General features: G+C 46.4%; 1 protein-coding gene across 1 annotated transcript in view; it reads left to right on the forward strand.

Moving 5' to 3' along the window:
• Positions 1–1,816: 1,816 nt before the first annotated feature.
• The window catches only part of LOC309804916 (chondroitin sulfate proteoglycan 4-like), a gene marked incomplete at its 5' end in the record, with an annotated part of 65,077 nt that continues 41,027 nt past the window's right edge, over positions 1,817–25,866 (forward strand). The window contains 10 exon segments of the mRNA XM_082622612.1: positions 1,817–1,895; positions 14,001–14,161; positions 14,498–15,139; positions 15,141–15,834; positions 15,837–16,354; positions 16,358–17,196; positions 17,198–17,433; positions 17,632–18,269; positions 19,651–20,121; positions 25,080–25,256. Of these exon segments, the coding sequence (XP_082478738.1) occupies positions 1,817–1,895; positions 14,001–14,161; positions 14,498–15,139; positions 15,141–15,834; positions 15,837–16,354; positions 16,358–17,196; positions 17,198–17,433; positions 17,632–18,269; positions 19,651–20,121; positions 25,080–25,256 (4,455 nt within the window).

The raw sequence follows: 25,866 nt of genomic DNA on the forward strand, positions 1-25,866 counted from the left end.
ACACCCTTAGAGTCACCATATTTATCATCGGGCTTTCCCTACCAACTGAGCATGCTAATTTCTCATTATTCTAGAGCCACCTTAAGAGCTATGGAAATTGGCCAGAGACTTCATTCATTTCTTGAAGCATTTGTGTGATAGATTAGAACTAATTTAAAGAAGAGGGGCAAGGGGTGCTCTGCAGGGAGATGATTCCTAGTCTCTTTTTGACCCTTTGAATAATTTCTCTAAATTAAAAGCTCCAAGTTTATTGGCAATCACTGATTTGGGTACAGAAACTCAAACATTTCATGTTTCTCTGTGCACTAATTAAAAGGGCTCTATTTAAATGGCAGAGCTGTCCTGATGCCAATGATGACAAACCAGAATCATAAAATTTTGAACCTGGAGGGAATTTACAGATCATTTAATCCAACCCTTGCATTTTATAGGAGAGGAAATAGAAGCTGTCACACATCTAGAGGCAGAACTATCACTCCCACCCCCCTGGTCCAGGGTTCTTCAGCCTCAAGAAAATCAGCACGACTATGGGCAGTGGGGGGATGCTGAAGATTACAAATATGGATAATGTATGTCGTCTTCAGCAGTACATATGGCTAAGGCCATGGAAGGAAAATGAGACAGCCCTCCATCCTGAAGGAAAGATAAAAGATGGCTCATTCTCAGGAGTGTGTCTAGCCAGACTTGTTCAGAGACTGGCCGGGGAAGCCCTGCGGGCCTAGCTGGGCTCCCAGGTATAACAAGACCGCCCAGTGAGTTCTTACAATAAGCCAGACACCATGCTTAACACTCAGTCCTCATGGGCTGGATAAACCTCACAACCCACCTATGAGATCAGCATCATTATCTTCATTTTACAGGTGAGGAAACTGAAGGTGGGACAATTAAGAGATTTGCCCAGGGTCACATACCAAGGTCCCTTATTAACGTCTGAGCTGGGATTTGCCTTCACGTCTCTCAAGGTACCAAGCTTATGTTCTTAACCAGGGATGACATTTGAGTAGAGGCTCCCTGGGGACACTGGTGACAGTCTGCGGCCTCTCTGGCAAGCCTGCTCTGCACTGCTTGTGCTTTTACAACTACGTGGCTACCTGAGCCTGCCGGGAGAAATCCCGCATGCCTGGGGCAGCCCGGCCTTCCGCCACCAGGCACAGGCTACACAGAGCCAGCCCTGGGTGGGGTCATTCTCTGTGCTAATGCATTCCTCGTGGAGAGACTTCCCATTTGTTTGGAATTTGAACGTGAGAATGGTAAAGCTGGAAGGACCTTAGAGATTTGGTGCAATCTCCACATTTTAAGAAGGAAAAAACAGAGGTCCAGTTTGTGTTTAATTCTTACTCATTCATCCAACACGACTGCCCGTGCCTATGCACCAGGTATGCATTGGGGATTCAGCAATAAACAGGGGCTCACTCTGGTGCCTTAAAGCCGTGTTAAGTTGGGTCCTACCTCCGCCAGGAAGGCTTCTCCCTCCAGCCTCCATTTCTCAACAGCGCCCGCTCTACGCTCAACTCCACGGCAGAACTCGCCGGGCAAGGCGGGGGACACGTACTCTCTGCTTACCGACCCTGCCTGGGCGCTGGGGCCCCAGAGCGGGCCCTCCTCGGCCGCGCTGCGGACGCCGGAGCCGGGCAGAGCGTGATGGGGCGCTACAGCTGCGGGTTGCAAGCGGCTCTCGCCGCCCCGGCCCAGGCCCCCGCGTTGGTTGGGGGCGGCGCCCCCTGGGTCGGCTCCGGGTCCCGGCCGCGGACGGGGAGGGGCCGGCGCAGGTAGCTCGGCTGCCGCCCGGGAGCGAGCGCGGGACCGCCGCGGCGGGATGGGGTGGCTCCGGGCCCGTCGCCTCGTCCTGCTCGCCGCCTGCCTGGGGCTCTGCGGGGCGCGCGGGGCGCTTGGAGGTACGCGCCCCCCAACCTCTCTTCCCCGTCCCTTCCCCGGCCGGCCACGCGCAGAGCCCCCTAGAAGGGAGGGCCCGGCGAGGGCGGGCGGCTCGGGGGGCGCGGGCGTGGAGCCCCCTGTACTCCGGGGTCCCCGGGAGACGCCGCGGCCGGGTGAGCCCCGCGGCGACCGCGACTTGGACTCTCAGGCCGGGCCTTCGGGTAGCCGGGGTAGGGGTCCGCTCGGCTCTGAGCAGTGCCTCCGGCTCCTCCGCGGAAAACTTGCGACTCCCACCCCGCGAGGCCCGGCCCCTCGGGTCCCGACCAGTTCGCGAGACTCGGGGGCGGGCCCTGCGCCGACCTCGGCACGGCCTTCGCCGCGGATTGGGGGTTTCAGGGCCGGACTCTTGGTGTCCCTCGGACGGGCAGAAGGAAGGCTTCCTGCTGTCCTCCCTTCTCATCCTTTTCAGCCCTGCTCCTGCTCGGGCCCTTTCTCGGCTGCACGTGACTGTCACGGGGGCCTTAAACTCCTCGCCGAAATTCTTGGGTGGCGGCCCGTTGTTCCCTAGGTCCCTCCACGCGTCCGCTTATATTTTCTGGACCTACTTCGCTGGAAGTGCTTTATATTTCCATGGCGCTTTTCAGAAGTCAAAGATGACTAATAAAAGCGTAGTTTTGAGACTTTTACATAACTGAGCTCGACACTTGGACGTACCACCCTGCCCCCGCTCTCTGAGATTTACTTCAGCTTAACAAAAGACTTTTCGAGACCGGAGAACAGACTCTCAATCAAAGGCCTTGTAAATCTTTGTGGCATTCGGATTCAATTCTGAACGCTTATTTACTTCACTTTAGACGACATTCCGGTGGTGAGTGGAGGACGCCTCGCTCTCACCCCTGCGCGGCCCTCCTTCCAGCTCCAGCAGCGGCTCTGCGCCAGTCCTGATGTGTGGGGGCCCTTCCGAGCTCCTCCCTCTTTATCTTCCTCCTTTCTCTCCTGGTTCTTTCTCTGCCCCCTTCCCGGCCGCTTCCTGGCCTGGCGCGCAGGGTGGATCGGGTACTAGGGCCCACGCGTGGGGACGCTGTGACGGTGGCTTTGAGAGGGAAGCTGCTGGTTGCAGGCCGGGGAGATCTGAGAGGGCAGTGAGTGGCATTGGGGGACAGATTGGATGGCGATGGGGCCTGGGCCAGGGGTCCAAGTGGTCAGTGTAGAGGGATGGAAAGCCCGTGGCTTTGGAGTTAGGAGGACTTGGGCTTTAATCTGGGTGCCACCATGCATTCTCAGAGTGACTTTGGGGAAATTACTTTACTTCTGTTGGTCTTGATGTTGCATTTGTAAAACTGGGATGATAATCACTTCTTCAGAGAGACTTGAATAAACTATGTGTAAGACCTGCTTGGGAACTACTTGATAAATGCTCATGTCCCTCCTTTCCTACTCATGACTCTCCTTTCCTCTTCATCTGTGCAGTTAACTTGGGCATGAGGCAAAGAGCAGCAGGTTAGGTATGCATTGAGGGGTACGGAATGTGGTTAGAGGAGAGTTATTGAATAAAGAATAACATAGCGTATATAATTTAACATATATACTGTTCTTCACCCTTGGCGCTAATAGCATGACACATATCAGATACCGAGGTCTTACCAAAGCTGCTTTGGGGCACTTTTTTTTTTTTTTTTTTTCAGTACGTGGGCCTCTCACTGTTGTGGCCTCTCCCGTTGCGGAGCACAGGCTCCGGACGCGCAGGCTCAGCGGCCACGGCTCACGGGCCCAGCCGCTCCGCGGCATGTGGGATCTTCCCGGACCGGAGCACGAACCCGTGTCCCCTGCATCGGCAGGCGGACTCTCAACCACTGCGCCACCAGGGAAGCCCTGGGGCACTTTTCTTGAATAGCCAGATGTGTAATCTAAATTTAGGTTTGTTCCTTACCTCCTTGGGTGATTCAGGCTGTTGCTTTGAAGACTCTGTCAAAGACTTACGTGAATGCTGCTTTCAGTCCTTACAGGACAGAGGGTGATGTGTCCCCAGGGAGTCTCATCACAGCAGGAAGTCACCTTTGTCTGGTAAAGCAGATTGTCTCAGTAAGAATATCTGTAGCACCCGCCCCCCAGTATATCTCTATTTGTAAAGCAAGTCTCAGTACTATTGTCTAACAATTTTCTCAAGGTATAATATACTCTTAGCTCTAGACCCATGTTGTCAATAGTTCAATGATTTCTCATTTTTTGACTACCTTCTTATCAGATCTCATTAGTGTATTATTGCTTTGACCTTGTAACAGGGCTAATGAGCTTGTACAGAAAGAGGAGAAGGGCCACCACCACCAGTGTTCCTTTGCATTTACTGGTCCTTGCGTTATTTGTATATATCTCTAATGTATGGCTTGTTTGTAGGAATTGTTTTAATCAATTGATCCTTTTTGTGAGGGTTTGTTTAATTACAGTGAGATAATATAATTGTAAACCCAGTTAAGCAGACAAACCCCCGTGTGGTGTGTCACTGAATGGAGAAAGAGAGAGGGAGTGAGGGCACCACTGTCCATCCTTCCACCTTGTAGAGCTCGCGCTACTCCCCTAGCGAGACTTGTGTACCCAGCAGACAAGACACACTGCCAGTCTCACATGCCACCTGTGGCATGAGGCCAATCAGTCTGTAAAGTAGAGATGAATAAAGCCTCAGTTCTTATTTTTTAGACTAAAATAACCCATGAAGTTGTAATTACATTTCCTTCTGGCTCTGCAGTGACTACCGTGGCACGCCACTTTGTCATTTCTGCCTGAAGCTGTGGCGCCCAAACCCAAAGGCTTCCAGTGGCCCGAGAGTCATGGTGAGTCAAGCAACGGTGGTGTGGCAGGAGGTGACGTGGAGTGAGGGAGCTGGGAGCTGGAGCCTCCACACCCTTCACGGTTGTTGTGCTGTGGGAATAAATAGGTCCCAGGATGGCCCAAGTGGCTGATTTTTCCAGGGAAGTCAAAAAGTCCAGGTTTTTATTTAAAATGTCTTTTATTACAATTTAAAAATTTTAATTTAAAAATAGAACTATAGAGGCCACACGAAGCACAAACAAAACTCATGCCTTCTGCTTCTGGGGTCCTTTCTAATGCTACTGCTTTATTTCTAATGCTCTGTATTCTGTATACTTAGTCCAGTACCTAAAAATGATAAGCGCTCAATAAATATGAGTGACTGAGTGATCGAGCACCCCTGGGGATTGTGGTAGGCGGAATAACATCCACCCAAAGAAGTTCACATCCTACTTCCTAGAACATGGAACATGTTGCTTTACAGGGTGAAAGGGACTTTGCAGATGTGATCAAATTAAGGATTTTGAGGTGGGGAGATTATCCTGGATTATCTGAGTGGGCCCTAAATGCAATCATAAGGGTGTTATAAGAGGGAGGCAGGAGGGTCAAAAGAGATGATGTGATGGAAGCAGAGGTCGGAGTGATGTGATTGCTGGCTGGGGCCCTAAGCCAAGCAATGTGGCCGTCTCTAGAAGCTGGAAAAGACAAGGAAACAGATTCTCCCCTAGAGCTTCCAGAAGGAATGCAGCCCTGCAGACACCTTGATTTTAGCTCAGTGAGCTCCAGAAATGTAAGACAATAAATGTGTGTCATTTTAAGCCATTAAATTAGTGGCAATTTGTTATAGCAGCGATGGGAAGCTTATAGAGGGAGTGTCTGTCCTAGTAAAAGGGATCATATAAAGGGCCATTTAATTCTGATGGTCAGAAGATGGCAGTGCCATCAGAGAGGAATATGAGGAGCTGGGAGCTTTAGGGAAGGTTTTGTTCCTGTGCACGTGAGCCTGGCTCCAGCACTCACTCCAAAGCCTGTGGCCAGGCCTGGAAAACTCCCAGACAGGGGGAGCAAACATAGAAATGTATAAATGTCACATGTGGGACATTTACGATTAGGACACAGGCTCTGTGGTCACTAAGGAGGGAGTTGTCGGCTCAGCCAGGGGTGGCTGGGGACCAGGACAGCCTCACTGCTTCATTCCAGGAGGTGCTACAGCAATCTACAGCATCTGCAGGAGTAGCTCCCCCTGCAGGTGTGCGGGACGCAGTCTGCATGACCATTTGCAGCAGGCCTAGAGACTGCCCCATTGAGAGGGGGTATGGGCAGGGCAAGTGCTGGTTTTCTCTTTGCAACCTGAGCAGTTGGCATGGAGACTGATGTTTGGGGGATGAATGAAAAATGAGAGGCCGGTGGATCCTGTTCTGCATTAGCAAGGATTCCAGGGCTGTGGATTGCTCAGGCTCTACCTGGAAACCTCAGATTTCCATCCTCACGGTGGCCCTGGGCCTACTACCGGCTTCTCCCACACACCCCCCAACTGTGTCAGCAACACATTTAGCATAGAGATGTGATGCCAGGGACCCCTCCCACCCTTCCAGTCAACTGCCCATCCTGCAGCCGTGGAGCAAATATCTATTCGCTCATTGATTTTCTTTCCCAACTTAAATTTTAGTGGACCTAACTCTCATGGGAGAGGCTCTTAGAACTTTCCCTGTTGGGATTTACTTTCAGTGAATAGAGGAGGTCGGGTCTCCAGGGCATATTAGATGTTTGTGCTAATTTGTTTCATATTTGTAAGTTTTCTTCTTAGAGTGCTCTGGATAAAGTTAGTTATCTCTTGAATAAATAGTCAACTTCAGTTTGACAAAGCACATGCCGTCGATACCATAGTAAAACACTGTCGAAACTCTTAAGAATAGATTTGTGGGGCAAAATGTGGCTTTCCTTTCCAAGTGAAGTTATTCCACTCAAACGATACAGCATGAGTAAGAGCTGTTTTATAACATTAGCCCTCCTCTTAGGATGTCATCTTAGGAGTCTGTATAATGCAAGTACTCTAGCAAAGAAGTTTTGTTTTTGTTGCTTTTTATTTTAATTTAAAAAAATAAGCTTCTACACTTATGCTATATCATCTGTAGAACGTATTTGGAAGAAAATCAGTATATAAAAAGGCACAAAATAAAATTACCAAAAATACTGTATTATGAAAAAGCAATTCTAATTTTCAGTGAAAGCAAACAGTTCTGAAATCTTTCTTTGAAATACTCTCCTAATTAGTTTCCACCCTACTCATGTTTTGCCCTCACACGGTCACCAGACTGATCTTTCTAAAACACAGAACCGATATGTCTTTTCCCAGCTAACACCATAATGCTTCCTTACTGTCTGCAGAGTAAGGTTCAGCCTTCTTAGTACGGTTTGTAAGCTGCCCCCCACCCCTGTAAGTGGGCCCCTGCCCATGGGGATCCAGGTGGCCCGTCAGCCATTTGCTCCCCAAACGTTCATTGAGAATTTCTTGTTATATATACACAGCAAAACAACGCAAAATGAAAGCTCCCCTCCCAGAGTCCGCCTCTTAATAAGTGGCTACCCAGCCAGAAATCTGGAAATTAATCTGAATTGCCCCCTTGGCCTCTTCTTCCCTCTTGTGACAGTCCCACTTGTGTGTGTGTGTGTGTGTGTGTGTGTGTGTGTGTGTGTGTGTGGTACGCGGGCCTCTCACTGTTGTGGCCTCTCCCGTTGTGGAGCACAGGCTCCGGACGCGCAGGCTCAGCGGCCATGGCTCACGGACCCAGCCGCTCCGCGGCATGTGGGATCTTCCCGGACCGGGGCACGAACCCGTGTCCCCTGCAGCGGCAGGCGGACTCGCAACCACTGCGCCACCAGGGAAGCCCAGTCCCACTTTTTAAATATCTCTTGAACCCACCCACCTCCCCCGGCTGTTTGCTTCCCCACACCCACGATCCCCTTGAGTCCATTCTCTGCCTTTCAGCCAGAGTCAGCTTCTAAATTGCAAGCTGACCATCTCATTTCCCTGTTTGATCCCTTTACAGCCCTCTTTCGAGTCTGAACTCTTTAGCTTGGCTTCCAAAGCCATCATTTACGGAGTGCCTAATGTGCCGAGCGCTGCTGTGTGCACTGCCAGCTGAGCGGTGGTCGAGACCAGCAAAGGCTCCGGACCTCGGAGTCTTATATTCTGTTTGGGGTGGTGTGGTATTGGGGCTGAATAATAACCCAGAAAACAAATTAAGAAGGTAATCAGATTATGATAAGAGCCTTGAAAGGAGTAACCAGGCACTGGGTGTGTGCGTTTGCAGGCAGACATACATGTGTGTGTGTGTGTGTGTGTGTGTGTGTGTGACTGTACACACTCACTTGGAACTGAAAGTTCAAGGAAGGCCTCAGATGGACGCAGTGGTGTTTGCCCCTGACCCCTCTTGCCTCTGCAGCTTCTACCCTGGCTGCCCCCTCCTTCTGCTGTGCTCAGTCAGACTGGGCTTTTGGTTCCTTGCAGTCATCTCTCTTCTATCTCTCCCCGCTTTTTTTCTCTCCTCTTCCCCTGCCCCAGCCCTCACCAGCTCTTCCTAGCAGCCAATGCCTTGCCTGAAGCGCCTTTCCTCCCTCCACCCTCCTTGACAAGGCCCAGTGCTACTGTTGTGGTCTGCATTTCCCAGTTAATAATCAGGCAACTGTACTTGCTTTACTTACAGTCTTTCTCAGTCACCATTGAATCCCCAAGACCAAACAAGCAGTATATGTGGACAGAATATGCACATGGCACGGGACACTGAAATCTGCCAGGGAGAGACGCTTAATAGTTAGATTGCTCCTTCCCTCATACCGCCACTGGACCCACATCAAGCTTCTGTTGTACCAACTTTCTACTATCGCTCGGATACATGCTTCTTTCTGAGCAGCTCTCTCTTTGGATAGATTGCAAGCCCCTTTGTCTTATTAATTCTCCAATCTAACCCATGATAGTACCCAGCACATAGTAGGTGCCAAAAAAACTTAAACACAAAACCAAAATCAAACAAAAAACCAGAATCATATAGTTTGGAGGAAGGAATGGGAACCAATTCTAAGATAGATAGAATGAATCATATAATTACCAACCTGGAAGAAATTACAGAGAAATAGTTCTTAACTTTCATGCAAAGTATCTTACCCACCTCACTGCCAAACTTTGGTTTCTATTCAAACATTTCACCTTTTATCTAAGCACACAAAACCAGGAAGTTGCTCTGATTTTTGTTCAGCTTGATTTGCTACATTCCTTCTAAAATGCCCAAACACAGCTTTTCCTTCACTGCAGGTCCAGATCGCCTTTCTTTTTCTAGGAACCAGTTTTACTTGTGCTTCTACTGCCCTTTATTGTGATTTTGAGGCATTTACTAGGGGCCACAAAAATTAGGCTCCGTTTGGAGGTCTGTGAGGACCCGAACTGGCTTCAGGCTGTCAAACCAGAAGTTTTAAGCCTGCTTCCCTGTTTTTCCCCTGAGGCAATGGAAATTTCTAGCCACCAGCTGAGACTGGAATTGATTTAGTGCCAGAGGTGAAATGTGGGAAAATATAGGGATGTTGTTTATTAAGCTTACTTAGTCATTCTCAGCAGCAGATTTTATGATTTAGAAAACATTTCCTGGTTTTGAAAACTTAACAATACACCCTCTAAGTCTGTCAGAAATTGGAGTCAGGGGATTCAGTAATGGGAAGGCCAGGAGGATAAAGTAGGATATCTAGTGGGTTTGTAGCTGCTTCTTTAAACTGTATGACCATGTCCCTACATTCTAGTTTTATTGAATTTAATTATTAATGGCTGTTTTTAACGAGAGAATGGGGGCTTATACATATCTGAGAAAGTCTGTAAGAGATCATGTTCATCTCTGTATCAACCTCGTATCTTGGTAAAAACACTGGCTTGGTGATTGGGAATGCTTAGTTTTTGTCTTAGCTCTGTTTCTAATTAACTGCTGACTTTACATAAGTCCATAAGCTTCTTTAGGCCTGAGTTTACTCAACTATAAAATGAGGGTTTACTAGGTTAGTTCAGTTTGGTTCCGTAAATGTTTGCTGGCTACCTACCTAGCTTAGACTGGATTCCCTAGAGAGAGAGGCTTAGGGAGGGATTCTTGTGTGAGTGAAAAACTGAGTGAGTGCTACCAGGAGAGAACTGGAAGGAAGTGAGGGAAGCAGGATAGGGCAGGAAAACAAACCAAGCAAGGATGTGGTCTCATCTCAGCCCGACCCCAGAGAAAGCTCTGAAATATGAACAGCAACACAGTTTTCTACATACTTTATACACCTCTTTCAGTCATTGGCTAGAGGTTGTACCCCGGAACAGAGGGTATAATTTCACTGAAATTTCTGGATAGCACAGTTAATCAGCTGGAGGAAGCGTGCACCAACCTGTTAAAAGGGATCTAAATGGGACACCAACAAAATCCATTATACCACCTGTGTGCCAGGCGCTGTTCTAGGTATTGGAGAGAGGAAGGTAAAAAAGATATGGTCCCTGATCATAGGAAACTTATGGACTAGTGCAGGAGCTAGATGAATAAACAAGTAATTTTAATACACCATGGTGAACTCTAGGACAAAGGTATGCGCAGTGTTGTAGGAACAAAAATGAGAAGCAGGGCTTCCCTGGTGGCGCAGTGGTTGGGAGTCTGCCTGCCGATGGAGGGGACACGGGTTCGTGCCCCGGTCCGGGAAGATCCCACATGCTGCGGAGCGGCTGGGCCCGTGAGCCATGGCCGCTGAGCCTGCACGTCCGGAGCCTGTGCTCCGCAGTGGGAGAGGCCACAACAGTGAGAGGCCTGTGTACTGCAAAAATAAATAAATAAATAAAAGAGAAGCAGACATTGCGGGTTGGGATCCTCAGGAAGCAGAATCAAACATGGAGATGAACGTGCAGGAACTTTATGAGGGAATGTTCCTGGGAGCAAGATTTGAGGAAAGGAAGAGAATAGAAGAGAAGGGAACTGGTTTCAGAAGAGGAGTCAATCTGCAATGTAGTCTCAGTGGAAACTGCTGAATTTGTGGGGGGCTCTGAAGATGCTGGGGGCTATCTGCCAGCAGCATTCATAGCAGCCAGGGTAGAAAGAAAGTCCTTTGTTCTCGAAGGGTAGTGGGTGCATCACGGAGTCCACCACAGTCCACCCCTTTCATCACTTGGATCCACTTCATGTAAATCCTGGGAACAGTATCTGAGTGATCATCTTCATGTTCCTCCTTATCCAGTGATTCCTTTTACCCTCAACTGGTATTTCTGCTGGTCTCAGTGGCCACCTGACGATGTGACTCAGACCTTCATCCCAGAGGGGTCTGAGCTCTTGTCAACGCACTCTTCGCAGGACAGGGTGACTGCGTTTATTTACTGACTGACAAAGAAGTACCAAGAGGCATCCAAGGGGACCACATGGACACCCAGCATATTTTTCTGTGAGCCTGTTGTGTAACAATAGTTCTACCCCCTGCTGATGACTCAGGCTCAATTACCTGCCAGATGAGGCATGACTCTTCTTGCCTGCTAGTTCCTTGATATAAGGACACTGAAATGTCCAGGCAGCAGCTGTAACTTATCATATAGAGAGAATCTTGCTGTGTCCCCTGGTAGAAGCATTCCCCTTTGGAAGCCAGGAGCTTTGAAACCGTGGATTTATGGTTGATGGGGATGGGAACACAAATTCCTTTAGTGGGTCACTGAGAGGGATGGTCAACAAGGCCGCTCCTGATCTACCCCTTGTTCTCAGACCCACAGCTTATACTTCTGGAGACATAGCAGGAGGTGTGTAAAGATTTTTAATTTAAAGACCATGTAAAGATATTTCACTTAAAGTGTAGATTATGTCCTGGAGGGTGGAACCCCACCCTGATAGAGTATTCCTTCTGAGCTGGTGATTCAACCGTGCCTTCATCAGGCTGTTCCCACACTCTCTCAGGCCTGCAGCTTCAGTGGTGTACTATGTGATAGGACCAGTGGGTCTCAGGGTCTTAGTCCCATCACCACACCTCCTCTGGAGTAAAGGGTGTGCCTTGGATTGATGTGATGCTATTCGGTATCCCGTGTTAATGAATTAAACACTCCAGAAGCTCTCAGAGCAGTGCCTGGTGCCGCCCTGCAAGCAAGAAAAGCAAATATATACCCAGAGTATATGTCTGTTTTTGTTGAAATGAATCACTGGCTATTCCAAGAAGAAAGGGTTTCATTGACATCACCTTGCCACCCCTCTTCAAGGGATGGTAACCTACTGGGGATTTGGTGTTGGACTCTGTGGGAGGCATGCTGGGCATTCAGCAGTAGCATCGCTAGGGAAGCCTTGGTCAGACGGGGCCCAGGCTGTTGGGTGCAGGCATAGACTCCTCCCTCACCACCCTGGCTACTTCATCACGCACCCGTTGTGCCAGCATAGGGCTGGCCGATGACAGAGGCTGGCTGATGGCAACTGGCCAAGTCATTTTGTCTGCCTGGTTGCTTAGTGCCTGTTGTGTGTGGTGGATGTTTCCTGGTGGGCATTAACATGCAATATAAAGATCTTCCTGCTTCCTGCTGACACTCACGTGTCTATCCCAGACCTCCTCGGCCCTGCTCTTTCAATCTTTCTCATTCTAGACTCCTGACCATCTGGCCGGGCTGTTTGCTGCTACCTATCCGTCTGTATTTATTCTAACGTCAAGCCTCTTCTCTCTCCATATAAAGTGGGCGACTAGGTGTACCACTCACAGTTCTACCTTTTGGAGAATTTTCCCTCAACAGTGTTTTTCATGGCCACCCCTAAGAGGACCTGTAGTGCAGTTGGAGTCCATTTTCAGCTTGCATGCATGTGATGAAGCTGACTCAGCCACGAACCAAGCTCAGGGGTTTTGCCCTTTCAACAGCTGGCAATAAGGGGTTTCTCCATGCAGCCAGATGCATGAGCTGAGAAAAAGGTGCTGGCACAAGAATGGGGATGACATGGCGCTCCAGGCCACCATCTCGTTGTGCCTTCTGGTCCTATTCATGGTTGATCCTGGACGTAACCACTACCATCCCTTGAATCTCTACTTCCACCATCCATCCGTCAGAGCCATTCTGTCATGTGTGTCTCACTTAGAGTGGGTCACTGCACTTTCTGTGCTTCCAGGATCCACCTTAGCAGTGAGTTCACACCATTTCCAGCAGTCTGTGCTAGCATGTTATATCCTGCATCCCTGGAGAGTGCCCCCAAATCTAGTATAAACTCTCCCTTTTTCAACTTTATGTTCCTGCCCCCTTGATCAGGTACCCTCAGTCCCATGTTCATTCCCCCGGCTGCTGGCACTACATTCTGGCTAGGTTCCGCAGCTCCATTAGGGTCTAGTCCTTTTCCTCCCATATCAAGCCCAGCATGTCTCCACACAGGTTATATCATGACTTAGGCTTTGTTTTTGGCCTAGTGGTCAGGAAGAGAGGTGGGAGTGTATCTTCAGAGGTTACATGTTCCTTGTGGGGAGAGGTTTCTGCATCCTCTTTAAGCAAGGGGAGTATCACCTTAACAGGGGGATAGGTCTCTTCTTCAGGCTCAGAGGGTTCAGAGGGGTCTAGGGACCCAGAATATTTGAACGCACCAATCCAGATGTCCCCATTCCATTTGTCAAGGTTCCATTCTTTACCAAACAAGGCCACAGACTTGTCAGAGGTAGCCTGACATAGCTGGAACTTTGACTTAGTTTGTTGCTGAATACTCTGATGACTAATTCCTGGGCGGGAGTCTCAACTTCCCCTGCCCACCCACTGTAGGAGATGAGAAAGACTTTATGTACTACCATGGAAGCCCTTTGGCTTTCACACCTGGCTTGTAATTATCAACTAATCTCTCCTAGTTTTTCCTGATCTTTTCCAAAGCTTCATTCAGACTTAGCAATAGACACCCAATTCCATTGTCCTTATAGTTACTACTTGCCCTATATTTCTCGTAGGTTGATATTTCAGTCCTGGCTAACGTGTTCCCTTCCACTGTTACACCGGTTCACCGCCAGTGACTTGGGATTAAGCCCTGTGGAAAGGAAGGAAGCAGAATTGGGTAGATGGAGAAGTAGATTTGCAATTCAGTTTCAGTGGAAGCCTCGGCCACCCCCTGCTTGAGAGTTCTGAAGAGGGACTGACCCATCAGAGGTATCCTGAGTTGGAGCAGGAGAACACTGAGAATTTATTTCCCCACAACAGATCTGTGGGCTACCCCAGCAAGCAGGTGTGGGCTTGCGCAAGGCAGCTATCTTTGGCAGGGTCTCTTCTGAAGGGAGATGACAATATAAGTGGAATAGACATTGTGTAATAAATTTACTAACTTTTTTGCCCCCAGCATCTTTTTATGGTGAAAGCTATGGGCTCAACATCATAGAAGTTTCCTCTGAGTTATCTCTTCAATTAGAGTTTCAAACCAGCAAACCACAAGGATTATTTTTTCTTGCAGCTGGGGAAAATGACTACTGTATAATAGAACTTCTATCGGGAAACTTATGGGTAAGATTAAAAACAAAATCTTTAAACATGTATAAGCCTTTAGTTACTGGAGGGAAAAACAGTGAGAGAAAAGAGAACAAGATAGCTATCCATTTGATTACTGTTATTTCACTAGAATAAAATCAGGTGCCATATGTAAGTGTTGAGATCTTTTCCAATTTTATCAGCATGTCTTAACTGTTCCAACTCTGAAATTTTTTAACCTCAATATGTAGTCCATAAATGTGGGAAGAGTTTCCATGTCCAAGTTTCTCTCTTTCTCTTTGTGAATGGCCTTGTTTTCTCAATAAAACACTCTGAGATGAGATTGATTAATTATGATTTTTTCTCTTTCAGGTGAGAGTTAATTTGGGGACAGGTGAACAAGTGCTCCTTTCTCAGAAAAGACTTCATGTGGATGACTTGGTTTGGCATTTAGTGGAATTGTACTGTTTTAAGAATAATATCTCTCTGGTTATTGACAAACATTATGAGATGACTGGCCAGATGACCGGCAATTTGCACTGTCAGCATGGAATCTGCATAGCAGGCCATGGTGGACTTGATGTCCCGTACCTAGATGGAGAGATGCCCAATTTCCGTGGATGTATGGAGGATGTGGTGTTTAACCAGAGGCAGATCCTTTCACCCCTTAGATCTTACCCTGGTTTTAAGAAAGTTTATGAGGTGTCACTAGGATGCAATGATGAATTTTTTGCAGCAGAGGATGGAGCCATCAATTTCTTTAGCTCCAGGTCCTATGTCCCCTTCCCAGAATGGAGGGTGCAAGGGGATGGGCTATTTGAATTTGCTTTGCAGACTGGAACTCAACAAGCCTTGCTTTTGTTTCAGTCAGGTAGAGAAGGAGATTTTGTTGCTTTGGAAATAGTTAAAGGTTTATTGAAGGCTCATGTAGGAAGGAATAAGAGTAACACTCCGCTCTCTTCTTTTTGCTTAGTTAGTGACAACCAGTGGCACGTTATTCAACTCAGATTCACTGAAAAGGTATCTGGACCTGATGGTGGATGAACAGGGAGTAAGGACATTGCTGCCTTTACAAAGCAAACCATTTGTATCTGAAGGCCCTCTCTTCGTGGGAGTTCTTGATAGCCACAAGGGAGAAGAAGTTAAAAGGTTAGAACTTGCCTCTGTGCCTAGGAAATCTGCTCAAGGAATCTCTTTCAAAGGGTGCTTAAGAGGCTTGGAAGCCAACTCAGAAAAGAAAGCATTAAAGGATGCCCTTATTTCCAAAGATATATCTGCTGGGTGTAAAATGAAGAGTGGCGATAACAAAAACCCTTCCATAACAACCACAGAAAAGCTGCTTCAGGCAGAAGTTCCCCTTTCCACGGCCGACCCTGAGGTAGGCAAGCCTATTCTTCAAGAAGCCAGTAGCTATTTCTTGGTTCTGAATAACTTGAAGGTCCAAGAAGGTGGGCAAGCCCTACTGGAACAAAGGCATATGAAGGTGGATGTGGAGTTGAAGGATTTGGGTATCCATCCGTCTCAGATACTATTTAAAATAAAGGAGATGCCTATTCATGGGTTCCTTCAATTAGATGTTTCCCCCGAACAAGAAATGGAGAAGGCTTTTACTCTGTTAGATTTGGGGCAAGGAAAAGTTTGGTATGTCCAGGATGGTTCAGAAGAACCTAGGGATTATTTCACATTTTCAGTCTCTTCCAACAGCAAGAAGTGGCATTATATCTTCAAGGACACATTTCATATGTGTTTAACATTATTGTCATTCCAGTAAATGATCCCCCAAATCTAAAGCTCCCTGAAGGATACTTGCTTCTCATGTTTGAGAACTCTAAGAAACGACTGACTCCAAATATCATACATGTGTCAGACCAAGACATGGATTCCTTGAGTCTTAGTTTCTCAGTTCTTGGCAACTTCAATTCAGATGCTGGGTTTTTAGAAAACACCAATGATCCTGGGAGAGCCATTAATGGTTTTACATATGGGGATTTAAGAGATGGCAACATTTTGTATGTGCACAGGGGACATGACAACTCCCGGATCCTTCTGAGAGCAAGTGATGGAGAGCTGGTTAGCAATACAGTGGTGTTACGGGTCATGGCTGTTCCTTGGGACTTTGCAGTGGCCAGTAGAACCAGTGTGGTCGTACGGCAGGGTGGCACGGTTCTGATTACACAGAGCAACTTGTTGGTGGAGGTTAATGGTGAAGGCCCTGAGGTGGACACCCGCTAGGTTATCACTCATCCACCTCGGTATGGCCAGATTCAGTGGCAGGGGTCAAGTGGCGAGTGGAAACAAACTAGTACCTTCTCTCAGCATTCCGTTGGTTGGGGTCAGGTCCGGTACTATAGTACATTCAAAGAATTGCAGCTAGAAAATGTTACGGATCACTTTAAAGTTAACATAGAAGGAAAAAGCAGTGAAGAGCTGATGTTTCCGGTTATGGTACAATGGCTGAAGTTTACCCTTGTGAAAAATGTTCCTCTTGAGATCAGTAAAATAAACAGGCACGTATTAAATTCTGATCATTTGCAGGCTGTGACAGAGGGTGTGGAAGTAGCTGAGAGGGAACTTCATTTTAAGTTACTGACCCCACCTAAGAAAGGAAAATTGCTACTTGGCACAAAATTTCTAAAAACAAACTCAGTCTTCAGCCAACAAAACGTTACAGACTCTAAGATAAGTTATGAACCACAGGGGAGGCCCAGGGAACATTCACAAGACGTTTTTAGGTTCTTGATGGTTGCAGAACACATCGAATCAAAAGATTATACATTCAGAATAAATTTTAAAGCAGATAAGAGGCGCATTATTGTAACGAACAGAGGATTATTTGTAAAAGAAGGAGAAGAGAAATTAATCACAAAATTGGAGTTATTTGCTCAAATCTCAGACAGTCAGACTTTCCAGTATAAAATCACCAAGAGTCCTCAACATGGGAAGCTGAAACTGACTCGATCTTCAGGTTCTCTGGGAAGTCATGACACTATCACCACGTTCACTGATCAAGACATCTTGGGTGAGCGGCTCATGTATGTGCACGATGACTCTGAGACCCAGTGTGATGAATTTCCTCATGGCCTCCACCGCAGGACCAGGCCAAGAGGGAGTGGTCAGGGATTTTGATACAGAGCATCTGTCTACAGAAATTAAAGTCACCGTTTCTGTGGAGTTAAAGAACGATGAGAAACCAGTGTGTGTGGAGGATAAGGTCTTTCACGTCGTGCGGAACGGCCAGCGCTTGTTGACTCTAGCTAACCTCTGTTACCATGACCCCCATGCAGATTTTTTTTTTTTTTTTTTTAGCAGTACGCGGGCCTCTCACTGTTGTGGCCTCTCCCTCTGCGGAGCACAGGCTCCGGACGCGCAGGCTCAGCGCCCATGGCTCACGGGCCCAGCCGCTCCACGGCATGTGGGATCCTCCCGGACCAGGGCACGAACCCGTGTCCCCTGCATCGGCAGGCGGACTCTCAACCATTGTGCCACCAGGGAAGCCCCCGATGCAGATTTTGATGATGGACAGTTGCTCTACACCTGGCGGGGCATCCCAAATGGGGACTTGGTGCAAGCCAGTGACCCGTCTCAGAAACTCTACCAGTTCAGGCAAGAAGACCTGCGGGAAAGGCGTGTGCTCTTCAGGCATCAGGGTGCAGACTCGGCCCACTTTGTGCTGTTTGTGACAGTTGGTGTCCACTACACCTCATCCCTCCTCGAGGTCAGCGTGTCAGATCCCTATGTCCGCATAGCCAACAACACAGGACTGCTGGTACAGAGAGGAAAGGACAGCAGCCTCACGACAACCAACCTCAGTGTCACCACAAACCAAGATGTCAGAACAGACCACGAGATCAAATTCCACATCCCGTGTCCCCCAAAGCATGGCAGAGTGCTGGTCAACAGCTCAGGGCCCGGCTCATTTTCCCTGCATGACTTGAAGCAAGGACGTGTGATTGATAGACATGACGGCAGTGGCAGCTTCGATGTGTTCAACCTGACGGTGAAAGTTAAAGATACATATTTAGAAGTGGGCGTGTACATGGCAGTGGACTCGGAAAGCCACCAACATCACACCCAAATTCTGCACAGCAAGACCCTTGTGGTTGAGGAAGGAAAACCAGTAAAACTGAGTAGAGGAAGGCTCCAGGTAGGTAGTGGTCCCAGCACCAAGCATCCTCACTCTCCTAGAACCGCAGGGGCAAATGATCTGTTTGCTTCTGAAAGGTATTTTTGTGTTGATTTCTCTCCTGGTATTTGGGATGACTTTTTAAAAATGTAGATGCCATTGAGAAGAAAAGCTAGAAGGTTTCATGATTTTGATACTGCTAATTATGCTATAGGGAGAAATGGAATATAAATAATCCTATAAATATATTATATAAACAATATAAATATGTTTGGTGTAGGATGACCTCAGAAGGAGGACGGAATGTGTATATTATAGTAAATGAAGAGGTCATTACTTCTTTCATTTGTCATGGCAACACTGCCAGTATTTCATTTGGTCTGAGTTATATTTGTAATGTGGTGAAGCAGGGTGTAAACGAGTAGGGTAATTTAACAGACATAAAAAGGATCCCTAAAATAGAAGAGGATACTATATTACACAGTTTATTTCCTTAGCTCTGAATGTGGCCTTGTGTAATTTCTTGAAATTGATGGATCCAATTGGCCTAGACCAGTGGAAGGCCAGGGGTGAGACCTCATACCAGAAGCTGACTGGTTTCCTGAGGCTCCAACTTGGAAGCTTCCAGTAGTACAACCCTGCTGCTGAGAGTCAGGAGAGAGTGAGTAATCTGTGCAGGGTATGTAAACTGATTTATGACAATTGGCCACAAATGCAGGCTATTCTGAATCTACCCTCAGGACTGCAAACGAGTTTGCCTGCTTGCTAAATACAGCCAATAACATCAAGTAGAAATGAATTCAAATCAGAAGCAGTTTACTAAATAATGGGTTTTGACTAAGGGAATACGGGGCCTACCAGCTTCCCTCAATTCTTTTTCAGGATCTTAGAGAGTTAAAGTTTCACCACAAGGGGGCGTATAGAGTTCAGTGACTATAAATCAGTAACAGTGACAGTTTTGAGATGGATTTTGCTGAATCCGTAAATTAAATGTATATCGAAAATGCTGAACTAGTTTAAAAATAAGCTTTCCTCTAAAGTCTTGCACTTTCAGTGAGTAAGCTGCTATTTCTTCTACCATTTTTTATTCCTTCTCCTTATACCATTTTATTTCTTTCAGCACAACTTTCTGAGTCCTAGGTTTCTTGCCACTGTGGATGATGCCTTGTTAGTACATTAGTAGCTGTTCAAATGTTGCTTTTCCTTTGTAACCAGGGCTGAAATTCAAAATATTAGCATGGTCCCCAGAACAGACCCGGGCTTAAACTGTGTATCTGCCTGGATTGTAACCTAAGCCATTTGTGGACATTAATAGAAAACAATTTGGTTCATCAAGGGTCTTGACTCTTTCATGTGTTAATGTTTTTCTTTTTGTGTCTGTGTGTTGTGAATGTGCACTCAGGCTGGGCATGAAGATGATAGTACTTCAGAGGCAATGTTCATTGTTAGAACTCCGCCAGTGCATGGATACCTCCGAAGATCTTTATCAGAGGAGGGCAGCTTGGGTACAGATGAAAAGTCACCTTTGATTTTTACACAACAGGACATTGATGATGGTTACATCCATTATGTACAGACAAGTCCTGACCAACAACAGGACTGTTTTTTACTGGATGTGATGAATGGCTTCCAAGCTGTGAGTAGACTTGAAATCTTGGTGGATGTTGTCCCTAAGTGGATTCCTCTGGAGGTACAAAATTTCACAGTCCAGGAAGGTGGTTCCAAAGCACTTCCAGAAGACTACTTCAAAATTCCAAGCAAACATTTTGAGGGACTTGACTGTGAATTTGTTCTACTCAAACCACCAAAACACGGTTATGTTGAAAATGCTCATTTTGCAAGAGTAAAGCTAATGAAATTTACCAGAAAACAGGTAATAACTCTCAGCTGATATGTTTGGTTTTGGGTATGTTAGATAAGAGAAAAAACTTGGCTATTTTTCATTTAGATTCATGGACTTTCAGGAGTGATGGGACCTTAGGAGGTATCTGGTCCAACCTCCCAACAGATGGAGAAGCCCTTCCACAGTAACCCCATAGAGAGGTCATCTAGTCATTGCTTAAATATCCTCAGTGATGGAGAACTCACTGCTTCCTGAGATGGGCCCTTCCAGTTTAAAGACACTCCAGTTGTTAGAAATTTCTTTATGCTGAGCTGCCACTTAGAAACTTCTGCTCCTAGGTCCTGGCTCTGGTAGCTTACAGAACAAATTATAACTCCTTTCATAAAAGCTCTTTAAATATTGAAAGGAAAAATTATCAAAGTCCCTTGAATTTTATCTTCTTTAGGTTAAAGAACTCTAGTTTCTTTAGCTTTTGCTTATATGCTGTAGGTTTCTAGCCCCTGCACCATCCTGGCTGCCCAGTCCTAGAGGAGCTCCACACCATCCCCTCTCAAAGTATAACACCCAGGGATCTAATACAGTCATGCTTTAATCATTAGTGGATGTTTTCATTCATTCATTCCCTTAACAATCAGTGCTTACTCTGTGCTGTGCCCTATGCTAAGCATAGTGCTGTCAATGGCTGAAATGGCACAGTCCCTGCAATCAAGCAGCTGGACACAACTGACAATCTCATGTCCAATAAGCATAAAATAACCAGACTTAACTCTGGGCTGCTATCAGGTTTCTTTGCTTTGGGTTAGAATGGTATTATTGTGGTACTTTGCTTTCCTATCATGAACAAAAGAATGATTTCCATCCTTTCTTTTTAAATATTGCAAAGTAACTTGCAGATCCCCATTATTTCCTTTATAAGTTCCTAGGAATACACACTCTTCAGGTTGGAAACCATGAACAGCTACCTAGCATCTTTGGGTGTCCTTGTCCAGTTAGCTAAGAACCCATGTGTGCTGCTTCATTTTGCTTCTGAGGATTTCACCTCATCAAGTGACTTGAATCCGTTTACTAAAAACCTACTCTGTTCAAGTTACTGTTTGAGGTTACCATGATAAGTAGACATATTCCTTGCCCTCGAGAAATGCTGTGGGGGAATCAGGCACATGAACTTTAAGGCACACTCTTCTTATCTTTCACGTAGCACTTTCACAGTGGTACTGCAGGAGTGCAGAATGGTCACATTTGACTGTAACTGAAGCCTTCACAGAGGGAATAAAGTTTAAGCTAGACTTTGAGGAGACAGAGAAAGAGCAAGGACATAACGGAGGTGGAGACAGAAAACAAAGCAATGCAAGCAAAGCAGACTGCATGGCCAAGGGCATGGAGGCACTGAGGGGCATGGTTCCTGGGGGCTGCGGAATGGTCCACAAGGCTCTAGGACGGGCAGAGGAGTGCCAGAGGGTGCTTGGGGCCAGACTGCGCAGAGCCTTGAGTTACACGTCAACAGGGTTAGACTTAACCAGCTGGCATTAGGGAGCCATGGGGAGAAGCAGAGATTGCTGAGGGTGGAAAAGACCTTAGAACTCGATGCTTCTCAACTGGGGACCCAGGGAAGGTGATTCTTCAGTGATTACGTGCAGCCATCTCTTTTTTTTTTTTTTTTTTTTTTTGCGGTACGCGGGCCTCTCATTGTTGTGGCCTCTCCCGTTGCAGAGCACAGGCTCCGGACGCGCAGGCTCAGCGCCCATGGCTCACGGGCCCAGCCGCTCCGCGGCATGTGGGATCTTCCCGGACCGGGGCACAAACCCGCGTCCCCTGCATTGGCAGGCGGACTCTCAACGACTGCGCCACCAGGGAAGCCCCAGCCATCTCTTAATCATAGCTTCCCTCTCAAAGGCTGGACAGACTGTCCGAGAGAACCACTTGTTCTCGTGTGAGCTGAATTTAGTTCTGTTCACCTCGTGCGCTCTGGGTGAGAGACTGAGCACTAAATTTTGGTCTGTCTTAGCCCATTCATTGTTGTCTGCGCTTTGTAAGAAGTGCATATTTAAGCATGGTTGGTTGAAATCTGTGTTAAGCGTGTGTGTTCCCTGTAGTATCCATGTTATCGTGTAGCCTTGTTCACAGTCAAGGTTGTGTGTTCCTGCTCTTCAGATGAGCCCTTTACACTTTCTCTTCCTTTAGGACTTCTGAGGTCTCTAGGTTTGGAGACGTGATCATTTTCACTTACGGTGACACCTAATAACTTGTGGCTGTAACCTTGAGTGACTCAGAGAAGGAGAGCCCTTGGCCGTTTTTGCCCTTCATTCATTCAGCAATAGTTTTTGAGTGTCCATGATGGGTCAGGTATCCTAGTTCTAAGTACTGGGGATAAAGCAGTGAACTAACCCAGCAATAATCCCTGCCCTTATGGATCCTTTCTCCTAGCGGGGGAAACAAGGAGGCAGAGAGAGAGAATAAATAAAATAAATAAGTGAATTTATATAATAAAATAGTTGAACGAAGATTAGTGCTATGGAGAAAAATAAACCAGGAAAGGGAGAGAGATGATGCTAGGGACTTGAGTGGTGTGTGTGTGTGTGTGTGTGTGTGTGTGTGTTAATGTTCAGTTTCAAATAAGGTGGTCGGGGGGACCCCGCTGAGAAGGCAGCATTGAGCAGAGACCTGGAGGAGGTGATGGATAGTGAGCTCGGTGGGTATAGAGGAAGAACATTCAGGCAGAGGGACGAGCAAACAGACAGCGCTGTGAGGGGAACAGTGTGACTAGAGCTACACACGGGGTGGGCAGGAGGTGAGGCTAGGGAGGTCCAGCGTGGGAGGGCTTTCGCCTTCACCTTTGACCCTGAGTAATGGGAGCGTGAGGATGTGAACAGAGAGGGGACCTAATATACCCTGAACATGACTCATGACAGGGGGCCAAACACTTTTTTTTTTTTTTTTTTTTGCGGTACGCGGGCCTCTCACTGCTGTGGCCTCTCCCGTTGTGGAGTACAGGCTCCGGACGTGCAGGCTCAGCGGCCACGGCTCACGGGCCCAGCCGCTCTGCGGCATGTGGGATCTTCCCGGACCAGGGCACGAACCCGTGTCCCCTGCATCGGCAGGCGGACTCTCAACCACTGCGCCACCAGGGAAGCCCAAACGCTTTTTAATCTTCTAAGATCTTCTACAAGTTTGTTATCTACTTTAATTTCAAGTCAGCAGATGTTTTTCTAGTATTAGAACGAGGAATAGACAAATTCCCACCAAACCTTCTCTTTGCCTTTAGATTAATACCTACTAACTGATATTTTAAATAATAACGTGGGGGAGTACCACTTCATTGAGGAAATGATGTGTTTCTCCAGGAAAGATACGGAAAAGGTGACTTCTATTTAAATGCTATCTTCCTAAAGCATACTAGGTTAGAATTTCTCCTGCCCTCTGATGAGTGCCACCTTCCACAATTGTTTTCAAATAGCTTAAAGCAGAATGTTCCAGGAACATGTGGTCAGGCCTACGGTCTGGAATTTCTCTTCCCACAGAACTCCAAAGACATTCTCAGGCACCTGTGTTCAAGTGACCACAACTTTCCCCTGAGACTGTTCATGAACTTTTCAACTCTTGTCAGAAACACCTCTGAGAGATCAAAAGTCTTTGCTCAAAGGAAGTGCGCCATAGGAATGGGCAAAGTTGAACTGTTAAAAATGTTGGCTCTATTTTATCAAAACAAACACAACCCCAGAGACTTTCTGAGAAGTTCAACTACTCCTGTCAGGCTTTAGAAGTTCTGTTCTGTTGTATTTTGGGGTCACATATTCACTGAAGCCAAGTTCCTTCTAGCTTTAAAATTCTCCTGGTCTCTGATTTCAATCCTGAGCTCTTCCGTATTTCCATCAGAGCCTTAAAGACATGGAAGGCATTCTGATCAAATCAGTGCCTATCACAAATCCAAGAGGAGGGGGTTTCCCTGGTGGTGCAGTGGTTGAGAGTCCGCCTGCCGAGGCAGGGGACACGGGTTCGTGCCCCGGTCCAGGAAGATCCCACATGCCGCGGAGCGGCTGGGCCCGTGAGCCATGGCCACTGAGCCTGCGCGTCCGGAGCCTGTACTCCGCAACGGGAGAGGCCATAACAGTGAGAGGCCCGCGTACTGCAAAAAAAAAAAAAAAAAAAAAAAAAAAAATCCAAGAGGAATTTCAGAATGGAAATTAGAAAGATGAAATCTATCAGGGATAAAAAATTAACATTTTCATTTTGGTTATTACAGTGAGAGAAATCTGGCTTGATAGAATAATTCAGTTCCAATATATTTCACTATACTCTGTCCTCAGGAGATGTATGATAGCTAGCTATGGGTAGCATCTGTTAAGAGATACACCAGAAATGATTGTATTTTGAAGGAGGAGGGGCAGGATTAGGAGGTAGCAGGTGTAACCTTGCATACAAAGAGCAGTTAAGGGAGTGATGCCTGCTTAGCTCAGAAAAGAGAAGTTTGGGGAAACTTAATAGTTGCCCTGGTCCATGTGTCTCCAAAAAGCAGAAATCCAATCAGTGGGTGAAAACTTCAGAGCGTAAGTCCGACATTCTGAATTGTCCAATAAAACAATCCACAACTTCAAAAATTAGTCACTCTAAATAAACAAGTAGAGTCTGAATTTTAATAGGTATTGCTCCATTGGAAGAAAGGGTGGAGTATGTTACTTACAACACATTTCAGGGTTAGAAATAGCCTTTGAACTCAGGTCTTCTGATAACCAGTCCAGCATTCTCTTTACTACCCCACATTGCTTGATCTCTGTGCTCCTCATGAAACTTATTTCTGGGATGCAGCACTGCTTCATAAAAATTATACCATCCATCATAATTTGCACTCTGATTGTCAGAATCATACTTCATGGGATGAACACATGCTTCTGTGTTTTAGATATAAAAAAATCAGGATTTCTTTTAAAGCACTTTTTCATATTTTTAAATTATATTTCAGTAGTTTGGTGATATTTTGTTGTTGGTTACAGGTAGAAAATGAATTGATTTCCTATGTTCATGATGATAGTGAGGACCTTCTTGACAATTTCACTATCTTTGCAAATAGCTCAGAGCTTGGAAAACAGCGTTTGCCTCAAACTCTTTCTGTGACTGTTGAATCAGTAAATGATGAGGCTCCAGTAATAACAGCCAATAAAATCCTCCAGGTAAGTGCTCCATGCTTTTGGATTTATCATAATAACATAGAACTACCAATTTGATTTTCTTTTGTATTATTTTTACTGTTAAATAATAAGATATATGACTACGTATGTATAGTTGACATATTCCTCCTGGTTTTAAATAAATGCTAGTTATTACCGAGACATTCTGTTGGTTACGGCTTGTGCTATTCTAACCCAGTAATCTTTTTTTTGGTGGGGGGTAACTATTTAATAAACTTTAGTTTTTGAGTAGTTTTAGGTTCACAGCAATGTTGAGCAGAAGATACAGAGATTTCCTGTATACTCCCTGCCCCCCCCAACATCCATACCCTACACCATTATCAACATCCCCTACCAGAGTGATACATTTGTTATTATTTATAAACCTATATTGACACATTATTATTACTCAAAGCCCATAGTTTATGTTAAGGTTCTTTCTTGGTGGTGTACATTCTATGGGTTTGGACACATATTTAAGGACATGTAGCCATCACTATAGTATCATACAGAGTGTTTTCACTGCCCTAATCATCTTCTGTGCTCTGCCTATTCATCCCCTACCCACCACCCCCTGGCAACCGCTGACCTTTTTGCTGTATCTATAGTTTTG

This window comes from Mesoplodon mirus, assembly GCF_964341445.2.
Source record: "Mesoplodon mirus genome assembly, chromosome: 5".
NCBI classification, from domain to species: domain Eukaryota; kingdom Metazoa; phylum Chordata; class Mammalia; order Artiodactyla; family Ziphiidae; genus Mesoplodon; species Mesoplodon mirus.